This window comes from Cryptomeria japonica, chromosome 8, assembly GCF_030272615.1.
Source record: "Cryptomeria japonica chromosome 8, Sugi_1.0, whole genome shotgun sequence".
Lineage (NCBI taxonomy): Eukaryota > Viridiplantae > Streptophyta > Pinopsida > Cupressales > Cupressaceae > Cryptomeria > Cryptomeria japonica.
Window position 1 is genome coordinate 721,995,997 of NC_081412.1, and position 22,140 is coordinate 722,018,136.

A 22,140-nucleotide genomic window follows, 5' to 3' on the forward strand; every position below is an offset into this window, starting at 1 on the left:
AGTTTATAAGTTATATACTAGTTCTATTTTTTTCAGGTTGATCTTGACTATATCTTAGATCGTTACCATCCAGAGAAAGAAGTAAACTAGGGTGACGAACATTGCATTGGAGAACAGACATCAGAAATGGCACCACTTTTTTACAATGTGTTGTCACCACAAGCATGGAAGAGCAGTTCTGTGCAAAAGTTTGTGCAATAGGTGCATCGTGCATCACAATATCTCACAAGCCTGCTTTTGTATCATTTCATGATACTGATCTATCTTACAAGAGGTGTTGGCAAGCATATGAATTTTTTATACAAATGTATAGAGTTACTCATCAAAGATCATTGGTATTGTGTTTGGCTATGATATTTTTCTCTTTAATAATGAAAACAGAGTGCCAAAGTGATGCAAGAACTGTTTAGTTGTCTTAAATAATGAAAACAGAGTGCCAAAGTGATGCATTGATAGTGCAAGAAGTGTTTACCTCCACAAAAGGATTGTTTTATTTTTACTACTTTCTTCCCTACTAGTGTTAGTTGGCAGCCATAGTGAAGCTGATTTTGATCTCTTCACTGCCACATCCACAGATGCGGCATTAAAATTTTGTATTTTTACGTGCATGTAATCTATATTCTAGTGTTTTAATAACTAGTTATCTAGAATATTTATAAACACTTCTGGTTTTAAAGTCATAACCATAACAACAATATTCCCCATTTTTATTCTTTCCTGCTCATCAACTGACAAGATTTACTATTTCTAATTAGCATGGCCTTTTTGTTATTCTACATATGTTAGTATGAGGGTTGCTTATTGTATGCTTTTACTTGTTCGGAATAAAGGTATACAAGTCATGATTACTATCTAGAGGTCATTGATACTTGCACTTACAATGAGGCTCTCACAATCAAATTCAATGAATCATGAAAAGCTTAAAAATATAAGAATTATCAAAACATGCACAACCTGAAACTTATAATTGTTATCTCATACAAATTTATGAGACGATAGCTTACAAATTTTGTCAAAATAACAATGTAATGTTTTTTTCTTTCTGTCCCTTACATAATGGGGATGCCCATAAGGAGCTGCATATATTCCCCTCACCAGAGATAATGAACTAAGCTGAAATTGCTTATTCAAAAAATAGGTCTTCTACCACTTTTTCGAAAAATAGGTCTTCCATGCTGTTTGGGCATATGACAAGTAGGTCTTCCATGCTGTTTGGGCATATCACAAGTAGGTCTTCCATGCTGCTTGGGCAGATCTTGCAGTTCGATTACTTGAACTGTACGTTGCCTCTTGGCTGCACAAACAAAACAAATTCATTAGCTTATCTCACTAAATACTTCATGCATGCCTTGGTACTACATAATTTAAGCGTTTCAGAAACAGAAACAAAAAGAACACACCCCTTTCTGCTTGTTGGTAGCCTTGTTGCAGTCTTCTCTTGGATGATTCCATCTTCTCTCTTAAAAAATCCTCATTCACAGACTTCAATTTGCACTCTTGAAGATCAGTACCCACATGTTTTACGCTTTGCTTTGGCTCTTCCACATTTCCAGACTGATCTTTATTTTCCACATTTCCAGAATGCGTATCTTTTTCTTCCCCATTTCCAGAATGATCTTTATCTTTTTCTTCCCCATTTCCAGAATGATCTTCCTCTTGTGCATTTCCAGAATGATCTTGCTCAGCAGAAGAGCCAAGTGAGACAGCATTAGGAGCAGGAGTAGTAGAGGCAAAGCATTTGATTACTTTATTCAAAAACTTGATTCGAATAATAGGTCTTCCATGCTGTTTTACACTCTGCCTTTGATCTTCAACATTTTCAGAATGATTTTTTTCTTTCCCATTTCCAGAATCATCTTCCTCTTGTGCATTTCCAGACTGATCTTCCTCAGCAGAAGAGCCAAGTTCAGCAGCAGCAGCAGCAGAAGATAAACAAGTGAAAAGCTTCTGGGCGATCATGTCTCTTCTTTTCCTGAATTCATTGGGGCAATTAGAAGCTGCAACCAGGATTCCACCCTCAATCACACTCAATATATCACCATCTGCACCTTCAAAAAACTGGCGCCATTTTCCCATCGATTCCATTTTCTTCTATTCTTTTTAACTTCAATTCTCAGTACTGTTGCTCAATCTCACAACAATTCCCTCTATTCCTTTTAACTTCAATTCTCAATACTGTTGCTCAATCTCACAACAATTCCCAGACGTGCTAATGCTCAATGCAACGCTCACAACAATGGATGAAAGCAATTTATAAAAAAATTAGGTTCCAACATACATTTCAAACAGCTCCATTTTTATTAATATTTTATCGTAGATATAAAATATGTTTAGGCTATTTTTAGCATGAATGTTTTTTAAAAAATAGTTATTATTAGTTGTCTGTGTTAGTTTTTTTTTTTTTAATAAATTTACTAGTCACATGCAAATTTTTGAAGTGAATTAATATTTAATCAGTTTTCTATTTAATTTATAAAGTATAAAGCAGATATAATTATACAATATATTTAATTTTTTAACAAAAATAAATTTTTTTTAAATAATTAACAACAATTTGATTAACTCCAAAATTAGGGATTTTCTTATAGTGCACATTCAAAAATATATCATAATATAATATAATTTTATTATTTATAAAATTCTAACACAATAGCAAACATTTATTCAACACAACTATACAAGGTAGGCACATATTGTCTTTTACTGTGATAATTGTTTTTGAATAATTAACAACAATTTGATTAACATTCTAACACAATAGCAAACATTTATTCAACACAACTATACAAGGTAGGCACATATTGTCTTTTATTGTGATAATTGTTTTTGAATAATTAAAAATTAAATTTAAATAACGATTTTCAGGAAGATTAGTCATTGGCTCTGCGTTTTCTCGCGCTGCATCCTCGAATGAACTCTGCATCCGACTAAGCATTACAACGTGGCGACCGCATCAACTAGGGCTCCTCTACCGATGTCACAGGTGTGCACGTTCCATTCTCCTTTTGTTTTTTTAAAAATATAAGATGTTTGGCCCGCCTTTATTACCCTCTGCAGAAGACGTTACTTCTGCCAAAACGCCCATTAATGCCTCCGTTGCATCCCCTGCATCTAAACCGATTAACAGCAAAAATGATAATCACAATTTTTTTTCATCAACAAAAACCTTCTCTGAAGCGGTGGCCAACACCACTGTCGCTGCTTCGGCTAAATTTTGTATATCGCATCAGCAAGATGAGGCCGAGCCAGGTAAGGGCTCTGTGAACACCTTGAAACCTTTTTCCATTTCGCCTAATCCTGAAATGCTAGGTGAAATTGTGAGGGAAAAAAATAGATTAAAAAATTTTGCCATTTTCTTTGCTGCTGTTGATATAGAAAGATGCCCTGCTAGGAAATTTCTTGATGATTGGTTTTACAATTATTGGAATCTCAAGCTAGGGCATAGCATATCTTTCTGTAGGCAGGTGCAGAAGGGGTTGTTTGTTATCTTCTTTAAAACTACGGAAGCGCAGAAAGCTGTTCTCAAACGGCAGTATTGGAATGTGGGTAATACTACCTTTCGCGCATTAGCATGGACTCCGGAAGCTATCCATGAAGAGGTGCTTGCTCTGTCGGCACCAAGATGGATCATTGTTAAAAATCTGCCCCCATATCTTTGGCGTTTCATTACCCAACTCCTGGAACCACTTGGTAAGGTTATTAGATTTGATGATTCTACTCGGCTGGTTCCTCACATGGACGCTAGGGCTTTAGTTTCGATTAAACCTGGTATAGAAATCCCTTCGGCCCTCGAGATCAACATTCTTGGAGAGGTTATCTCATGTCCGCTGGAAATCCTTGGGGGTCTGAATGCTTGTTTTTTGTGTAAAAAGGAAGGACATCTTCGCCGAGAATGCCCCATTATCAATAAAAAAAAATGGGGCTAATCCTAATCCTAAACCTGTTGATTTAGCAACTATGAAAAACCCTGTCCCTCCTACTAATACCACTGTGGTATCTCCAGTGCTATCTCCCACACCTGTTACGCTCATGAATGATCAAGCCTCTACCAAAATGGCCGAACCCACTATAGATGTTAATATGACAGATGGGTTTCAAGAAGTCCAAAGGAAATCAGACAAAAAAAGAAGAAGGAAAATTGAAAACCCGGAAGCTCAAGGTAATAAAACTAACAAAGCTAACATTCCACCTGTGACTCCTATGACCTATGTTCCTCCCACACCAGTTAATATTAATCCTACCTCCACTAAAACTAAGACCTTCAAAGAAATTGATGAAGGATATTATCTGGAAATAGTTCCAGCAAATAAAAGTAACAAGATAACTATTCCTACCGAGCCTACAAAAGACCAAAATATCTCTACTCTGTCACTTAGACCTGAAAGTGGGAATGTCTGCTCTAAGATTTCTGAAGCGGAAGCGGATGACTTAGAATGGCAGAAAGATTTCCCCAGATCTAAGAGACGGGGTAGACCTCCGGGGTCAAAAAACAAAAGTCCTGGCGGGTGCGGGACTGAAGAGTTATCCTCTCAAAGCATTTCTAACAGGACAGAAGGGTCCATGGAACTTATTTGCGTTCCCACTGACAACAATCTAGAATGAATTTTATCTCATGGAACGTAAGGGGTCTTGAATCCCCAGATAGGAAATATATTGCTAAGCGTTTTTTAGACACTATTAAGAACAAAGATTTCATTATGTTACAAGAACTCAAAGCTGTTGATTTTATGTTAGATTGTAGTCTTGACATTATCTGGAAAGACTCCATAAAAATCTGTACTGCTCACTCAAAAGGTAGGGGTGGTACTGCGCTGCTTATCAATCCGAAATGGACCAAGTACATTATGGATAAAGGTTGATCTCCATGCAATAGTTCTGTGTGGGCATCTTTCTGTTTCAATAATGTTTCCTTTGGAATATGCTCTGTCTATGCCCCTAATGACCCTATGGAGAGGGCTGACCTCTGGCTTTGGTTAACCTGCCTTCCAGACATCCCATGGATTTTGGGAGGAGACTTCAACATGATTGAATCTCAAATTGATAAATCGGGTGGCAGACCCTTTAGCTGGAAGCCGGCTGAGATTGACCATTGGAATAATATGATCCAATATAAAAAACTTTTTGATCCTATTAAAAACAATGTCAATATTTCTCCTAATCTTAGATACACCTGGTGTAACTTTCAGCAAGGCTCTTCCCGTATATATGCTAGACTTGATAGATTCTACGCTCATTCGAATAGCTTTTCCTTTATCCCTGATAAATTTGGCAATGCTATTTCGGTTCATCCTACGGCCCTCTCGGATCATCATCCCATATCTTCCTGTATCAAACTCACATGTATTCCTCAAGCCCCTCGGAATGGTAACTCTAGATATATCCTCAATACTTCCTTGCTGGAAGATGATGACATCTTGATTGCTATCCAACTCATTAGTTCGGTCAATAAGAATGGATACCCGTCCCTTTCATGCTGTGATAGATGGCAAAAAAATATGCTTGCTTGGAAAACCCTGCTTCAAACAATTGGACAAAAAGAGGCCAAGAATTATAGATTGGCTGAGAGAAATCTCGCTGATAAGCTTAAAACTGCTGAAACTCTTCTACAGAATGACCCTTCCAATCATAACTTAGTCACTATTGTTTCGGCCGCTAGGGACAACCTTCGCTTGCATCAACAAAAACTTGTCAATGGTGCCAAGCTTAGATGCAGGACACATTGGATACAAAACGGTGATAAAGGCTCCAAATACTTTTTTAACTATCTTAAGCAAAAACATATTAATGAAAATATTACTAGCATTTATGTTGATAATAAGGAGTTAGTTGATCCTAATGACATTAAGAAAGCTTTTGCTAACTATTACTGTACTCTGTTTACTTCTGAGGATAACAGAGAATCCTCTGCTCTCAAGAACACAATTAGTTCCATTATCCCCAAAAAATTAACGCAGACCGATTCGGACACTCTGGGGCAAAGTATAACTAAACAGGAAATTATTAATGCTATCTCTTCTCTTAAGAAAGATAAAACTCCTGGTCCTGACGGGATCCCGGCTGAGTTTTATCAAGCTAATATTGGATGGATAAGCTCGGATCTCCTTGACCTTTATAATGAAGCCTTTAATAAAGGGTCTTTGGGTAGTATTATCAACAGAGGTATTATCAAGCTTATCCCTAAAGAGGGAGACAAAACAAATATAAAAAATTGGAGACCAATTACCTTATTGAATGTCTCATATAAAATTCTTGCCAAAGTATTAGCTCGCAGATTGGAAAGCATCTTGCCTAAATTTGTTGGATCCACTCAAACTGGATTTATTAAAGGTAGATATATCTTGGAAAACCTCATAACCAGCTGGGAAGCAATGAACTGGGCTAAGTCTTCCAATCAGAACGTTGCTATATTTCTCTTAGACTTTGAGAAAGCATATGATAGAATTGAATGGAATTTTATCGATATTATGCTCAAGGCCTTTGGATTCCCTAACATCTTCTGTAACTACATAAAGATCCTTCTTAAAGATGCTATGGCTCAAGTTGAAATTAATGGATCCTTATCTGATCCCTTTCCTTTGACCCGATCTATTAGACAGGGATGTCCTCTCGCCCCTGCTATTTTTGTCATTGCTTCTGAAGCTTTATCCTATATTCTTACTGATAATACTATATCCCCGGCTGTCAAAGGCATCACCTTACCTAACAATGAAGAGTTGAACATCTGCCAATTCGCTGATGATACTAGCTTATTTGGTTAAATGGAAGATATTAACTTTAGTTATCTTACCAAAAAGCTTGACCTTTTCTGCAAGATTTCGGGTGCTAGACTCTCTCAAGGCAAATGCATTTGTCTTGGCTAGAACGAGCAACCTCCGGGTTGGTTTTTGAACTATGGATTCCAATGGGGGGGCCCCAACAATATTGTCAAATACCTGGGTATCCCTTTCGCTGTTGATCCTTCTATTAAGGATATGTGGATCTGGGTTAAGTCCAAGATCACCAAAAAGATTAATAACTGGTACAACCGATCCTTGTCTCTTGCTGGAAGACTTCAAGTTTGCCAAAAAATATTATCTTCATACAACATATACTACACTTCAGCTTGGATGTTTAACAACTACCAAATATTGGAAATCCAGAAGACCATAAGGAGCTTCCTTTGGTCTGACGGTAAAGGTAACAAAAAGCATCACGCCGTTCATTGGGATTGGTGCAGTACTGATAAAAAATATGGTGGGCTAGGCTTGAAAGACCTCAGGCTCCAAGGTATAGCTCTTGCCACCAAATGGGTCTCTCACTGTGTTGAAGGAGATGAACCTTGGAAAGTACTTGTCAGAAACAATATTTTGAGGGGCTACCCAAAAAAGGCTAAATCATGGAAAGAGCTACCATTTTCTGATATATTATTTGGCAAATTACCAACATATGTTCATGGATCTCCTATCTTTAAAACCATATGGAAAGCTTGGGAGTCCTCGAGACACTGTATTTCTGATAATTCCTTTCACTCGAACAGCCTTCTTCATGGTGAGAGGTCCATATGGTGGAATCTGTATCGCCAAGGGAAGCCTCTTGCCCTGACTCAAGGCTGCTTGGCTAAATTCTGGAATAAATTAGGAATCTCCACCTTCATTGATTTATTTGAGAATGACTGCTTGATCAGTTGGGAAGAGTTAAAAAATAAATACAATCTTTCGGCCGCTCATAAAAAAACTTACTTCATGATATCTAGAGCTTGCTCAAATATCCCCTCCAGATGTTTCATTGACTCACACAGATACAGCAATAGCAAATGGACGGATGGCACCCTACTATATAAAATCAAAGCTAAAAATGTATATAATTCTTTGAATAATAACCAAGATATTATAAAGCATGTGAATAACTTGTGGTATACTGATCTGGAGATGAAGGATTGGAATAAAAATTTTAATAGAATCTGGAAATCCTCTATTGATCCCAAGATCAGATGTTTTAAATGGCTTATGATGCTTAATAGGCTCCCCATCAACAGGTACTTGATGCCTAATGATCTCTGTTATCTTTGTAATAAACCTGAATCATGTAGACACATATTCTTTGAATGTAAATTTGCAAAGAAGATTTGGGCCTTATGTGGAATAACATACCCTAAATTCATTGATATTTTTGAAATAGCTACGGGCTATATACATGGTCTTAAAAATGATTCTAATATGTTATGGTTCATTATCTCCTCTAACATTTTATGGCAGCTGTGGAAATGTAGAAACGAAGAAAGGTTTCAAGGTGTGCATAGATCTCTTACTGAGTTGTTCTTAAAACTCACCCTTCTTAAAATTTCCTCACAGGTTTGTATCACAATGATGATCGAGAAGGAAAAACTTATCAGATTCCTCAAAATGGGACACTCCACAATGTTCGTGTTTGAAATGAAAGACGGGTACGATTAGCGTAGGCACATGAACAACTTGGCTCTCTTCAACAAAATGGTGAAAAAATTACACAAGGAGATAACCAAAAACAAAAGTGCAACTGATGATCAGATAAAAAAGATTGCTCAAATCCAAGCCAATAAAAGCATAGCTTGGATGGAAGGGCCTCTTGGATGGACTGCGTGGGTGGATCAGTTTGAAGATTTACTTTATTAATCTCTTTCAAGTTTCTGCTCTTTTGTAAATATTGGTTCCGTATGTAATGTATCTTATATACTCAATTTTTTTGGTTGTGACACTCTCTCCGTGTGAGGCTTGCCTCCGGAGCTGATTTCTTATTGGGACTTCTTCGGGCTGTTTCTTCTCTTTTTGATTACTCTATTTTTAATATAAAAAATAATTAACAACAATTTGATTAACTCCAAAATTAGGGATTTTCTTATAGTGTACATTCAAAAATATATCATAATATAATATAATTTTATTATTTATAAAATTCTAACACAATAGCAAACATTTATTCAACACAACTATACAAGGTAGGCACATATTGTCTTTTACTGTGATAATTGTTCCAGAATGCTACTAATGATGAATTTGATTAAAATGATTTAATCTCATTTTTATTTAATTTTTTAGTTTTCTAATGAGTACTATCTATTATTGTTAATACATCAACTAAAATATAAACACAACATATATAATTTTTTTTAAATTAAAAATTATAAAAAAAAATGTTTAAGAAAAATTTAAGTAAATAAAATAATTTAATAATTTTAAAATAAAAGAAATAATTAGTAAATAAATAAGAAAATTATAATTTTTAAAAAAATAATAATGCACATTCAAAAATATATCATAATATAATATAATTTTATTATTTATAAAATTCTAACACAATTGCAAACATTTATTCAACACAACTATACAAGGTAAAGTAGAATAAGAATAAAGTGGCACATATTGTCTTTTAGTGTGATAATTGTAGAATTATTCAACACAACTCTACAAGGTAGAGTAGAATAAGAATAAAGTGGCACATATTGTCTTTTAGTGTGATAATTATTCTGAAATGCTACTAATGATGAACTTGGTAAAAAAGATTTAATAATTTTTTAGTTTTCTAAAGAGTACTATTTGTTTTTTTATTACTACTATTTGTTATTGTTAATACATCAACTAAAATATAAACACAACATATAAATATTTTAAAAAAAAAAAATTTTAAAAAAATGTTTAAGAAAAATTTAAGTAAATAAAATAATTTAATAATTTTAAAATAAAAGAAATAATTAGTAAATAAATAAAAAATTCTTCAATAACTCAAATAATTTCAAATTATTATTTATAAATATTTTTAATAAATGTATGAAATAAAATAAAATATATTTATTTAAAATTTTAAATTATTTTATCTACTTAAAAATTATTTTGTTTTGTTTTGTTTAATTAATTTAATTTTGTTAAATATATGTAAGTGACATCAGAAATATTTTTAATAAATTTATGAAATAAAATAAAATATATTTATTGAAAATTTTAAATTATTTTATCTACCTAACAATTGTTTTATTTTATTTTGTTTAATTAATTTTATTTTGTTAAATATATGTAAGTGGCATCAAATTAGTAATAATAAATGTATGAAAAAAAATTAAATTTACTTATTTAAAATTTTAAATTATTTTATCTAGTTTAAAAAAAATTAAAAATTATTTTGTTTAATTAATTTAATTTTGTTAAATATATGTAAGCAGCATCAAATTATTATTTATAAATATTTTTAATAAATGTATGAAATAAAATAAATATAATTATTTAAAATCTTAAATTATTTTATCTTCCTTTAAATAATTATTTTATTCTATTTTGTTTAATTGATTTAATTTGTTAAATATATGTAAGTGGCATCACATTATTATTTGTAAATATTTTTAATGAATGTATGAAATAAAATAAATACACTTACTGAAAATATTAAATTATTTTATCTACTTAACAATTATTTTATTCTATTTTGTTTAATTAATTTAATTTGGTTAAAATTATGTAAGTGGCAAAATTTTTGAAAATATTTTTAATAAATGTATGAAATAAAATAAATATATTTTTTTAAAATCTTAAATCATTTTATTTACTTAACAATTGTTTTGTTTTGTTTTGTTTGATTAATTTAATTTTGTTAAATATATGTAACTAGCATCAAATTATTATTTATAAATATTTTTAATAAATGTATGAAATAAAATAAATTTATTTATTTAAAATCTTAAATTATTTTATAGATACTTAACAATTGTTTTTTTTTTAATAAAGGGGTAAAAACTTTATTGAAAATAAGAGACAAGAATTACATAGAGACCCAGAGACCCAATGCACTAGGAAAGAACCACCAAACCAACCCCAGTAAAAATCTTCTGCAAGTCCTGACAGTAATCCCCGGAGAGATGCTCCCAACCTTCAACTTTCCAATCACTACGGTGTTCTGAGGCCCACTTGGCCAAACAATCTGCTGCTCTATTCCATTCATGAGGGATGTGGATGAAAGAGACTTGTTCCATTAAAGAACTAATTTGGAGAATCTGTTGAACAATCCCTGCCAACTGCCACTGAATCCCACTCAGCTTTTGCTCCGTCAACAAGTTAAAAACAATTTTTGAGTCTGATTCATAAATCACCTTCCTTCATCCTAGTTCACAAGCATGTTCAAGGGCATAGATAATCGCAAATCCCTCCATAAAGTTATTAGATTGCCACCCTTTATGCACTGAAAAGAGGAAAACAACCTCCCCCATGCTATTCCTGCCAACACCACCAACTCCAGCAGGGCCTGGGTTACCCCTAGATGAGCCATTAGTGTTAATCTTGATAAACTCATCCTGAGGGGGTGTCCACCTTCCCATCCTTTGCACCTTCTTCATGGCCCGTCTACCTCTCCTAACACAAGTTGAGGCCAGAGACAACTCCTATAGACCAAGCCTACTCACAATATCAGTCTCATCTCTACCCAAAAGAAAATTGACCTCACATTTCGCTTCCACCATCTCCCAGATCATTGCAATGATCCTATTCCAAAATTATTGAACAAACAATCTGACCTCACGAAAGATTCTCTTGTTCCTCTCGAGCCATATCTACCATAGAATGAAGATGGGCCCAATATACTAGACAATCTGAAGGAAGGAGGATAGGATAGGAGGTCTGCTCAAACTACTCCAGAACTCCACTAGAGAATCCACATGGATACAAGGATGCTTCCACACCCCCCACCAATAATGCCAAATAAGCAGAGAGAAGGGGCATCTGAAGAACAGGTGTGAGGAATCTTCCTCCCCATTGCCACACAAAACATAGATAGAGGGCCCTAGAAATTCCTGCTTGCGGATATTTTCCCAATTTAGACATCTATTCAAAGGCAAAGTCCAAGCAAAGCAATTACACTTCGGCCAAGACACATTACTCCACGCCTGTTTCCACCGATTCACCTCTCTTCCCTCAAGTCTTTGGTACAACAATTCCTGATATCCACTAGTCACTGTAAACACGCCCTTAGGATTGGGAAACCAAGCCAGCCCATCTCTACCCTTGAGGGAGCTACAGTGTCTACTCGCCAAAATGCCCTGCAGCTCCGCACACTCTTCCTCCATCTTAGCAACCGGCCACTCATCACGAGACTTCCACCTCTCCAACTCCAGATGTCCACACCTATACACAGCCTTGAAGTCACTCACCCTTGACCATCCAGCCTCCAAAAACCTCTGGCACAGATTCCCATGGTTAGGGAACTAATCAAGAATGAGAGGATAGCCATCCCAAGAGTCATTTTAGAAAAGGACCTCTTCCCCCCTCCTGCAAATCCAAAAGAGTCCTGGCTTAATGAGAGAAGTCCCCCTCTTGAGAGTATACCAGATCGAAGAGCCCTTTCCCTCAAGCGGATATCTAGGGATTTCCTCCATCGGGACCCTCTGCATATATTTGTTGGCCAAAATCTTGGCCTAGCCCTGATTGTAACGGTCTTTTCCCCTCTGATTTATTAAGTATTTGTAGCGGATTAAATAAATCAAATATTAAGTTAAACCTAATTTAATTAACCAAAAGTAATTATTCAAGGGAATGATAAACTAATCACTCATAACATTTATATTATTTTATATTGAATTAACCTTCAAAACATTTATAGAACAATTATATTAAAGATGAATGTACATCAATAATCAATAATAAAACATTGAGATAATAATTTGTAGCAGTGAAACATTAGGGCAATGATTGTAAATAAAATTGATTAATACATATTTGTAAATCATGGAGAGGTTGCTTTCCCCCACGTAGAGGATTAGTTATAGGCCTAGGGTTTTCCAGGCAAGTAAGCACTCCGAGAGGACACGGTTCTTACACAGAACCCCACATGTCTTCACAACATGAAATAAACACAACCCTGGCCAGGACACTCCCGGGTGTACGTTGTACCCCGAGTTGGACACACACTGTATGCCCCTTCTCCAATGCTCAATGCCCAACCACCAGACCTTAACTATCCTCTTGCTTTTGCTTCTTTCAATCGCTTTTTCTTCTATTAGTTTCTCACTCTCTCTCTGTGTACCCTTCTTTATTAATTCACGGGTTTATATAATGTCACAGGGTGGTTACCAAAAATCACACCCTTTCATAACTATAATAATGTTCATAATTACATTTATCTAATTATATTTATTGCAATTTATTTCGATGGGAAAAAGTCCCATAACATTTCTCCCCATGTAAATCAGCTGCTACCCTCAGTAGCATGAGGAGTTTCTGCATCATTAACACATGTAAAATAACATTTAGTCAAACAATTGTGGATATTGAACTCTAATAAAATCAGCTTTTTTCCATGTAGCACTATCATTACCACAATGACTCCATTTAACTTTTACTTCTTCTATAATTCTATTTCTTAATGTTCTAGTTCTTTTTTCAATTATTCTTTCTGGTTCAATTTTAAATTCACAAGAAGGTTCAACAAAAATACTTTTCCAATGAATAACATGATCTACATTATGAATATATTTCTTAAGTAAACTTACATGAAATACATCATGAATTTGCAACTAAGGAGGTAAAGCAAGTCTATAAGCAACATTTCCTATTTGTTCTAATATTTGAAAAGGACCACAATAACGAGGAGCTATTTTAGAATACTTTCCAAGCTTTAATGAGCTCCTTTTTGGTTTGACTCTTAAGAAAACATGGTCACCAACATCAAAATCTCGAGTAGCCCTCTTGGAATCAGCCCAACTTTTATATCGATCCTGGGCAGCTTTCATGTTTTGTTTGGCTTTGTTAATAATAGCATCCATCTCTAACAAGTTTTCATTTTCATACCAAATCTTATGAACAGGGTCAGACCAAGAGATAGGTGTGTTAGAATTTTGACCATACATAGCTTCAAAAGGTGACATCTTAATTGTTGAATGATATCCTTGATTGTAGGCAAACTCAACTAAATGTAAGTAGTCCTCCCATGATTTGGGTTTATCCATGGTATACATGCGCAACATATCTTCTAAGACTTTATTAATTCATTCATTTTGCCCATCAGATTTAGGGTGATATGCAGTACTAAAGCTTAATTTAGTGCCAAGTTCAGAAAAAAGAGATTTCCAAAAAGATGATGTAAATCTAGGGTCTCGATCTGAAACAATATTCTTTGGAATACCATGCAATCTAACAATTTCTTTAACAAATATGTGGGAAATGTCAGAAGCAAAAGATTTTATCTTGATGGGTAGAAAATGTGCCATTTTGGTTAATCGATCTACTACTACAAAGATAGAATCATGACCTTTTTGGGTTCGAGGTAATCCAGTGATAAAATCCATACTAATTGATTCCCATTTCTACTCTAAAATAGACAAGGGTTGCAAGAGGCCAAGAAGTTTACACTGTTCTGCTTTTACCTTTTGACAAGTTAAGCATTGTTGCACATAAGTACGGATCTCACTCTTCATTTGAGGCCAAAAGTAGTTTTTCTTGATTGAAAGATAGGTTTTTTGAAATCCAGGGTCTTCGGCTATAGGTATATCATGAGAATCTTTAAATATTTTTGATTTAATGCCAAGGATATTAGGAATGCACAATCTTCCTTTGAAATAGAGGAGTCCATTTCTACTTAGTAAATATTGTTCTAATCGATCTTTCAAATGGATATTAGGGGACTGATTTTGGAGGCCTTCATAAATTGGTTGGAAATAGTCGTCGATAGGTAATTTGGATTTGATATCATGTTCAAATTGGCTCCTTACCAACGTCAAAGCATTAACACATAATCTTTTTTGACTTAAGGCATCTGCCACTACATTCTCTTTTCCAGGAACATACTGGATAGTGAAATCATATTCAATTAAGAGTTCCATCCACCTTCTTTGTCTCATGTTAAGTTGAGGTTGAGTAAATATGTGTTGAAGACTATGATGGTCTATTTTCAAAATAAACTTGTTTCCCAATAAATAGTATCGCCAAACCTTTAAGGCATGGACAATCCCTAATAATTTCAAGATAATGAATAGGATAGTTTCTTTCTGTAGGTAATAATTTTCTTGATTCATAGCATACAACTTGGTTATCCTGCATTAGAACACCACCTATACCTATCCCACATGCATCTGTAATCACAACAAAAGGTTTGCTAAAATTTGGGGTGCAAAGAATAGGTGCATTTGTTAGCAATGTTTTTAATGTTTCAAAAGCCTTATCACATTCATCAATCCATTTATAATTTTGATCTTTCTTAGTTAGGTCGGTTAAAGGTGCAGCAATTTTTGAATAGTTTTTAACAAACCGACGATAGAACCCAGATAATCCTAGGAAACTTCTTACTTCGTAAGCATCCTTGGGGATAGGCCAATCTTGAATTGCTTTAATCTTAGCAGGGTCTGGTGAAATACCTTTTTCTGAAACTATATGACCTAAATAAGATACCTCTGATTTAAAGAATTCACACTTGCTTAATTTGGCATATAATGTGTGTTTTCGTAAGGTCTCTAGTACCATCCTCAAATGTTGCTCATGTTCTTGCTCATTTTTTGAGTATATTAATATGTCATCCAAAAAGATGATAACAAATACATCTAGAAATGGTCCGAAGATATCATGCATCAAGGTCATAAAGGTTGCAGGTGCGTTAGTTAGACCAAAAGGCATTACCACAAATTCATAATGACCATATCATGTTCGAAATGCCATTTTGGAAATGTTAGATTCTTTAATATGAATTTGATGGTATCCTGACCATAGATCTATTTTGGAAAAGCATTTGGCACCATGTAACTGGTCTAGGAGTCATCAATTCGAGGCAAGGGGTACTTGTTCTTTATGGTTAATTTGTTAAGTTGTCTATAATCTATGCATAACCTCATGGTCTCGTCTTTCTTTTTAACTAATAATACTGCTACACCCCATGGAGAGACACTTGGCCTTATCTTACCTTCCTTAAGTAGTTGTGTTAATTGGATTTTTAGTTCAATTAATTCAGGGATTGACTGTCGATAGGGAGCTTTGGAGACAGGTTCTGCCCCAAGAACTAGATCAATTGCATGTTCTACAGATCATTTAGGAGGTAACCTATTTAATTCTTCAGGAAACACATCTTTAAATTCTTGCACCACAGGTTTAATATTAATATCTAATTTAAATTTATCACATGTTTTGAAAAGCATAGAACAAAATATTTTACAATTTTTCCTCGCACTACACTTAACTTGCATTGCTGAAATGGTTTTAATGTGAAGAGGTCTTTTCTCCCCCTGTAAAATGTGACATGTCCCCATGTTAGAGTTTAGCATAACCTATTTGTTTTCACAACCTAGGAAAGCATTGTTTTTCTCCAACCAAATCATACCTAGAATAGCATCATACGTACCTAGATTTAATATGTGAAAATGATCATATGTTACAAGCTTGTCTAATTCAAATTTTAAATTTTCAATAATTTCACCTGTTTGTGTAACTATTCTACCATCTATCATTTCGACATCTAAAGGTTCAATTGATTTAGATGCAATCCTTAGTTGTGCTACAACCCTAGGAGAAATAAAGTTATGACTACTTCCTGAATCAACAAGAAAAACAATGGGATGATTATTTATAGAACCTTTAATTTCAATTAAAGAAGGTTGGTAATGCACCGTACCTATATCTACAGCTGCATAAATCTTCATGTTGGAAGGGGTGAAAACCTTATTATCTTGATTTTGTTGTTGTTGGGGGTTGCATGAACGGTCATTTTTATGGTGGTTCTTGCCACATTTCCCACAATAAGGGTGCATTCGAGGACAATTTCACTGAAGATGATTTTCACCACAAGCCTAACATTGAATTCTTGATGATGTTTTGTGGTCTTTGTTGAAATGGGACATATTGGTGGATCTACACTGAATGGTATTTTGGTTGGAATATTGTCTTCCTTGTTTGAAAGTTTCCTTACGTGATCCTTCCCTATTTCTTTTGCAATTTTCTCTTTTTTGTCTTGAAATTTGATGATAATTTTCAAAATTTTCTGCAATTTGTGCAACTTCATCTACTGATACTGGCTTGCCGCACCATACTTGAGCTTGGTATTCATATCTTAAACCATTGATAAATCTAACAACACGATCATGTCCTTCTATGAATGGTACAAATCTCTTAAGTCTTTCAAAGTTTTGTTTATATTCACTTACAGTTTGTAGCCTGTGTTTCAATTGAAAAAATTCAGTCTTCTTTTCTTGTAAAAAGTAATCGGAAAGATATTTTTGTTGAAATAATTTTTTAAATTGTGACCATTTTGTTCTATCAATTTGTAGCTTTAAAGATCTAACTATATCTTGCCACCAATTTCATGCACTACTTCTCAATTGGTAGGTGGCGATCTTTGTTCTAGCATAGGTACTTGTGTTTTGTAAGTCAAAATATCTTTCTAGGTTAGTCAACCACTGCTCTGCTTCCTCTCCTGTACTAGTGTCCCCACTATATTCAGGTAGCTTGATTTTATGGGCAAAATTATCTAATTCTCATTGTGTTTGTTTGTTAAATGTATTTTCTAAGGATTTTGATTCACAAGTGTCAGAGTTGTTTGATTTGGAAGTGTCACTCTCTTCAAATGATTCTCGTCGTCGTTTACTTTTTGTTCTATGTTTTTCATTTCTGTTGTTTTGATGACATGTTGATCGAGAACTTTTCTTGCTCTCTGAGATTGATATCTCTTGTTGTTTGCTTCATTCTATAGATTCCTTCTTAAGTTGATTGACTTGAGTCACTAGTTCGGCGATTTCATTTAGTAGGACTTGATTGGTTCTCTCTAGGTCTTCGTAAGCTTTTTAGCCATTTTCTGAAGCCATTGTGATGGGTCAATTCCCCCTTCTTTTTTTTCTTTTTTTTTTTTTCCTAAGGTCTTTACCAAATTTTTGTCTTAAGGAGATTCTCTAGCTTAGAGTTGTTTCAATTATTTAAAGATGTATATGTTTTCAAATGTACTTCCTTTGCTTAACTAATTTATTTTCCTTACAAGACAATTTAGATTTATTTTTATTAAGAGCAAAAAATATCAAGTTGGGAATCCAGCAAGGAACTAGTGAAAATAATTTTAGAACCAGGGATAGAAATGCATCATCTGATTTAATGCCCTTAGAGAGTTGCAAAAGGCAAAGTTGATGCGGATCTCTCTCTCTATGAAATCCAAGGTTTTTGTTAGATACTCATAGAAAATAAAAAATAAAAAATAAAAATAAAACATAAATAAACTTAAAACAAATGTCATTGGTTTAAAAATAAATTAAAAAATAATAATAATTTAATACATACAACAAACTAAAATATAATTTTAATTCTAAAAGATCTATAGATTATGTGTAATCTAGGGTTTATCTCCCAAATCTTCCTATTCCTACCTCTTTAAAAAAAAGCATACAAAGGGTTAACTAAAAGTTACTCTCTACTAAGAATGGTTACTTTTTCTCACATAATTTACCATATTTACATTTAAAGATGTTAAAAATTTTGCCTATTCTATTAGTAATTATTTCTTAATGAGAAGTAATCCACTCATAAAGTCATATTCAGTAATAAAAACGTGATGGTAAATACTTTGGTAAATGATTTATAGGGAGTCTAATAATCTTGAATCAAAACCTAAAGTAAAAAGTAACTACTATTTTATTGTCTTGATGATTTTATTTTCCAATGTGTAAGACAGGGAAGATAAATGTTTAGCAACAGAGTCAAATAAAATTGAATGATCTCGTACATGCTCTCAAGATCGATTTGGCTCTGATACCAAATGTAATGGTCTTTTCCCCTGTGATTTATTAAGTATTTGTAGTGGATTAAATAAATCAAATATTAAGTTAAACCTAATTTATTTAACCAAAAGTAATTATTCAAGGGAATGATAAACTAATCACTCATAACATTTATATTATTTTATATTGAATTAACCTTCAAAACATTTATAGAACAATTATATTAAAGATGAATGTACATCAATAATCAATAATAAAACATTGAGATAATAATTTGTAGCAGTGAAACATTAGGGCAATGATTGTAAATAAAATTGATTAATACATATATGTAAATCATGGAGAGGTTGCTTTCCCGCACGTAGAGGATTAGTTATAGGCCTAGGGTTTTCCAAGCAAGGAAGCACTCCAAGAGGACATGGTTCTTACACAGAACCCCACATGTCTTCATGACATGAAATAAACATAGCCCTGGCCAGGACACTCCCGGGTGTACGCTGTACCCCAAGTTGGACACACACTGTATGCCCCTTCTCCAATGCTCAATGCCCAACCACCAGACCTTAACTATCCTCTCGCTTTTGCTTCTTTCAATCTCTTTTGCTTCTATTATTTTCTCACTCTCTCTCTGTGTACCCTTCTTTATTAATTCACGGGTTTATATAATGTCATAGGGTGGTTACCAAAAATCACACCCTTTCATAACTACAATAATGTTTATAATTACATTTATCTAATTATATTTATTGCAATTTATTTCCACGGTAAAAAGTCTCGTAACACTGATCCTGCTCCACACACCACCTCCAGTACAATTTAGCTGCCAGAGCCTCCCCAAAAGGAATAGACTACCTTAAACCAAGCCCCCTGACTACTTCAGGCTACAGACCAAGTCCCAATTGACAAGACTCCATTTTGAAGAGGAAAGATTGCATGCCCATAAGAATTACCTAGCCAGAGAATCCAGACCCTTCAAGAACCACTTAGGAGCCACATGAAGCATACAATGATAGATCGAAAGAGCCTAAACCACCGACTGAATCAATTGAACCCTCCCAGCAAAGGATAGCCATCTATGAGTCCAGTGTTCAACTTTTGAGCGGAATTCATCCAAGATACCCTGCCAAGACTCCCTAGGAGGGTTACCAGGAGAGATAGGGATACCCAAATAAATCAGAGGTAGGGAGCCAACTTGGAATCTCAAGATAAGAGAAATCCTCCATTGAATAGCTTTAGGAGTGTTGAAAAAGAGGATAGAAGATTTATCCTCGTTGATCAGTTGGCTTGGCGCCGCAAGATAAACACCCAAGACCTTACATAGATTATTAGCTTCTCTAATCCTAGAAAGCCCCATAAGAGTCGTGTCATCCACAAACTACAAATGAGATTGCGTTTGCAAGTCATTACCCCATTTCCAACCCTGAATAATCCCCTGACCCACATTATGCTTAATTAGCCTCCCCAAATCCTCAGCCAAAAGAATGAATAAATAAGGGGAGAGGGATTGCCCCTAACAGAGACTCGTAGATACACCAAACAGCTTAGTATGATCTCCATTGATGAGCACAGAGAAAGAAGTAGTCATAACATAGCTCATAACCCACTAAATCCACTCATCAGTAAAACCAAACGCCTTGAGGATCTTCTAAAGGAAGGACCACCAAACTCTGTCATGTGCCTTAGCTATATCCAGCTTGATAAACATATCTTTTTCCTTGGAGGTTGCCATAGAATGAATGGTCTCCGTAGCAATGACCACACCATCCAAAATTTGATGCCCTTCCACAAACCCACTCTGCTTCTCAGAGATAACATTCCCCAGGCACTTCTTCAATCTATCAGCTATCAGCTTAGAGATGATCTTAATTCACATTGTAGAGAGAGATGGGGCAGAACTGGCCTAACTGGTCAGCCCCCTCACACTTGGGGATAAGAGTAATGAAAGTTACATTCAATGCCTGAAGCATCTGCTTATTCCTCTGGGACTCCTGCACAACCTCCAGTAAATTCAACTTGACAACATCCCAGAATTCTACTAGGAACCCATCCGGTCTAGGAGCTTTTCCTTTCCTCATGTGAAAGACAATCCTCTCAAGCTCTTCCAACAAAATCGGACACAAAAGCCGCTCATTCATCTCCCCCATGACAAGAGAAGGAATGCAAATGAGAACCTAGTTCTCCTCCCCCATTTCCCCCTGTCAGTCCTCCCTGAAGAGGGACTGGAAAAACTGAGATGCCTCCCTAGATATCTCCTGCAAGGATAAGCACTGTTCGCCTCTGTCATTAACCAGAACAGGGATGGAATTTCCATGCCTTCTAGCTTTCACTGAGTTGAAGAAGAAAGCAATGTTCTTGTCCCCCTCCTTCAGCCACTCAATACGAGCTCTCTGCTTTCAGTAAATTTCTTCGTTAAGCTCCCATTTCTCAACCACCTTAATAGCCCTATCTTCCTCCTTGAGAAAGTCCTCAGACAAACCTTTCTCTCTGATTTCGCTGGTGATCCTATTCAGCACAATTAGAGCAGCTTTTTTGGCATGAAAATGTTCTCGAAGCCCTGTCAGTTCCACTGTTTGAGCTGAAACTTAACAAATTGCAGCTGCTTGACAAAAGAGTACATGGTAGTGCCAAAGGCCGGCCTCCCTTTCCTCCACCACTCTGCTACCAGAGCCTGCAAAGAAGGATCCCAAAGCCACATAAGTTGGAATTTGAATGTGGGTAAGTGAGCTACCTGAGCCGAAGAAGAAACCAGCTTGATGGGCCAGTGATCTGACCCTCTCCAGTCAAGAATTTTCGAACTGGTGGACCACCCCTCGCTTATCCAAAAATTAGAAACCAGGAAATGATCCAACCTCTCTACAATCCAATACTCTCCCACCCTCCTATTGTTCCAGGTGAACAAGCCATTACTAGGTTTAATGTCAACAAGTTGCAACAAGGAAATATTATCCTAAAAAAGGAAAGAAGAGGGTTCCAACTACATCACCCCCCCCCTCCTTCTTTTCACTCAGCTCTAGGATGGCATTGAAGTCCCCTACCATAATCCAAGGATGATAAGGGGCCAGCCTTCGCATATAGGAAATATGAGACCATAAGTTTTGCTTATCCTGAAGATCAGTAGGGACATAGATGTTAGAAAACAAAATGAATTTTCCAGTCTCGAGACTAGAGATAACCTAGGATAATGAAGATCGAGAGGCAACCCACCAGATAGGGCGAAACCTTAAGGGGTTCCAAAGACAGGCCACCCCTCTAGAGGAACCAGCTTCCCCAACACACTGACACTCTCCTCGAGCCCACAACTTCAGCACTAGACCCATCATACTCTCCACTATAAGTTTAGTTTCTTTCAGAAATAAGACATCAGGCGAATGATTCCTAATCAGATCCTGAACAGCTTTTTGTCTGGGGCCGTTGTTCAAACCCCTCACATTCCATGAAAGCACAATCATTTTGGAGGATTGGAAAAG

The 22,140-nt window shown here is 35.3% G+C and overlaps 1 protein-coding gene across 1 annotated transcript; it reads right to left on the minus strand.

Annotated features, from left to right (window-relative positions):
* Nucleotides 1–1,003: 1,003 nt before the first annotated feature.
* On the minus strand, nt 1,004–1,982 carry LOC131074193 (uncharacterized). The gene is made up of 2 exons (XM_058010758.2): nt 1,401–1,982; nt 1,004–1,294 (listed from the first exon to the last, which is right to left on the minus strand). The coding sequence occupies exons 1-2, from the start codon at nt 1,957–1,959 to the stop codon at nt 1,128–1,130; spliced, it is 726 nt and encodes a 241-aa protein (XP_057866741.2). The 5' UTR covers nt 1,960–1,982; the 3' UTR covers nt 1,004–1,127.
* Nucleotides 1,983–22,140: the final 20,158 nt, after the last annotated feature.

Coding starts and splice junctions, on each gene's coding strand:
- LOC131074193 (XM_058010758.2), bottom strand. CDS start 1,959: ATGATCGCCCAGAAGCTTTTCACTTGTTTATCTTCTGCTGCTGCTGCT. Junction 1,295..1,400: donor CTACCAACAAGCAGAAAGGG/GTGTGTTCTTTT, acceptor TTGTTTGTGCAG/CCAAGAGGCAACGTACAGTT.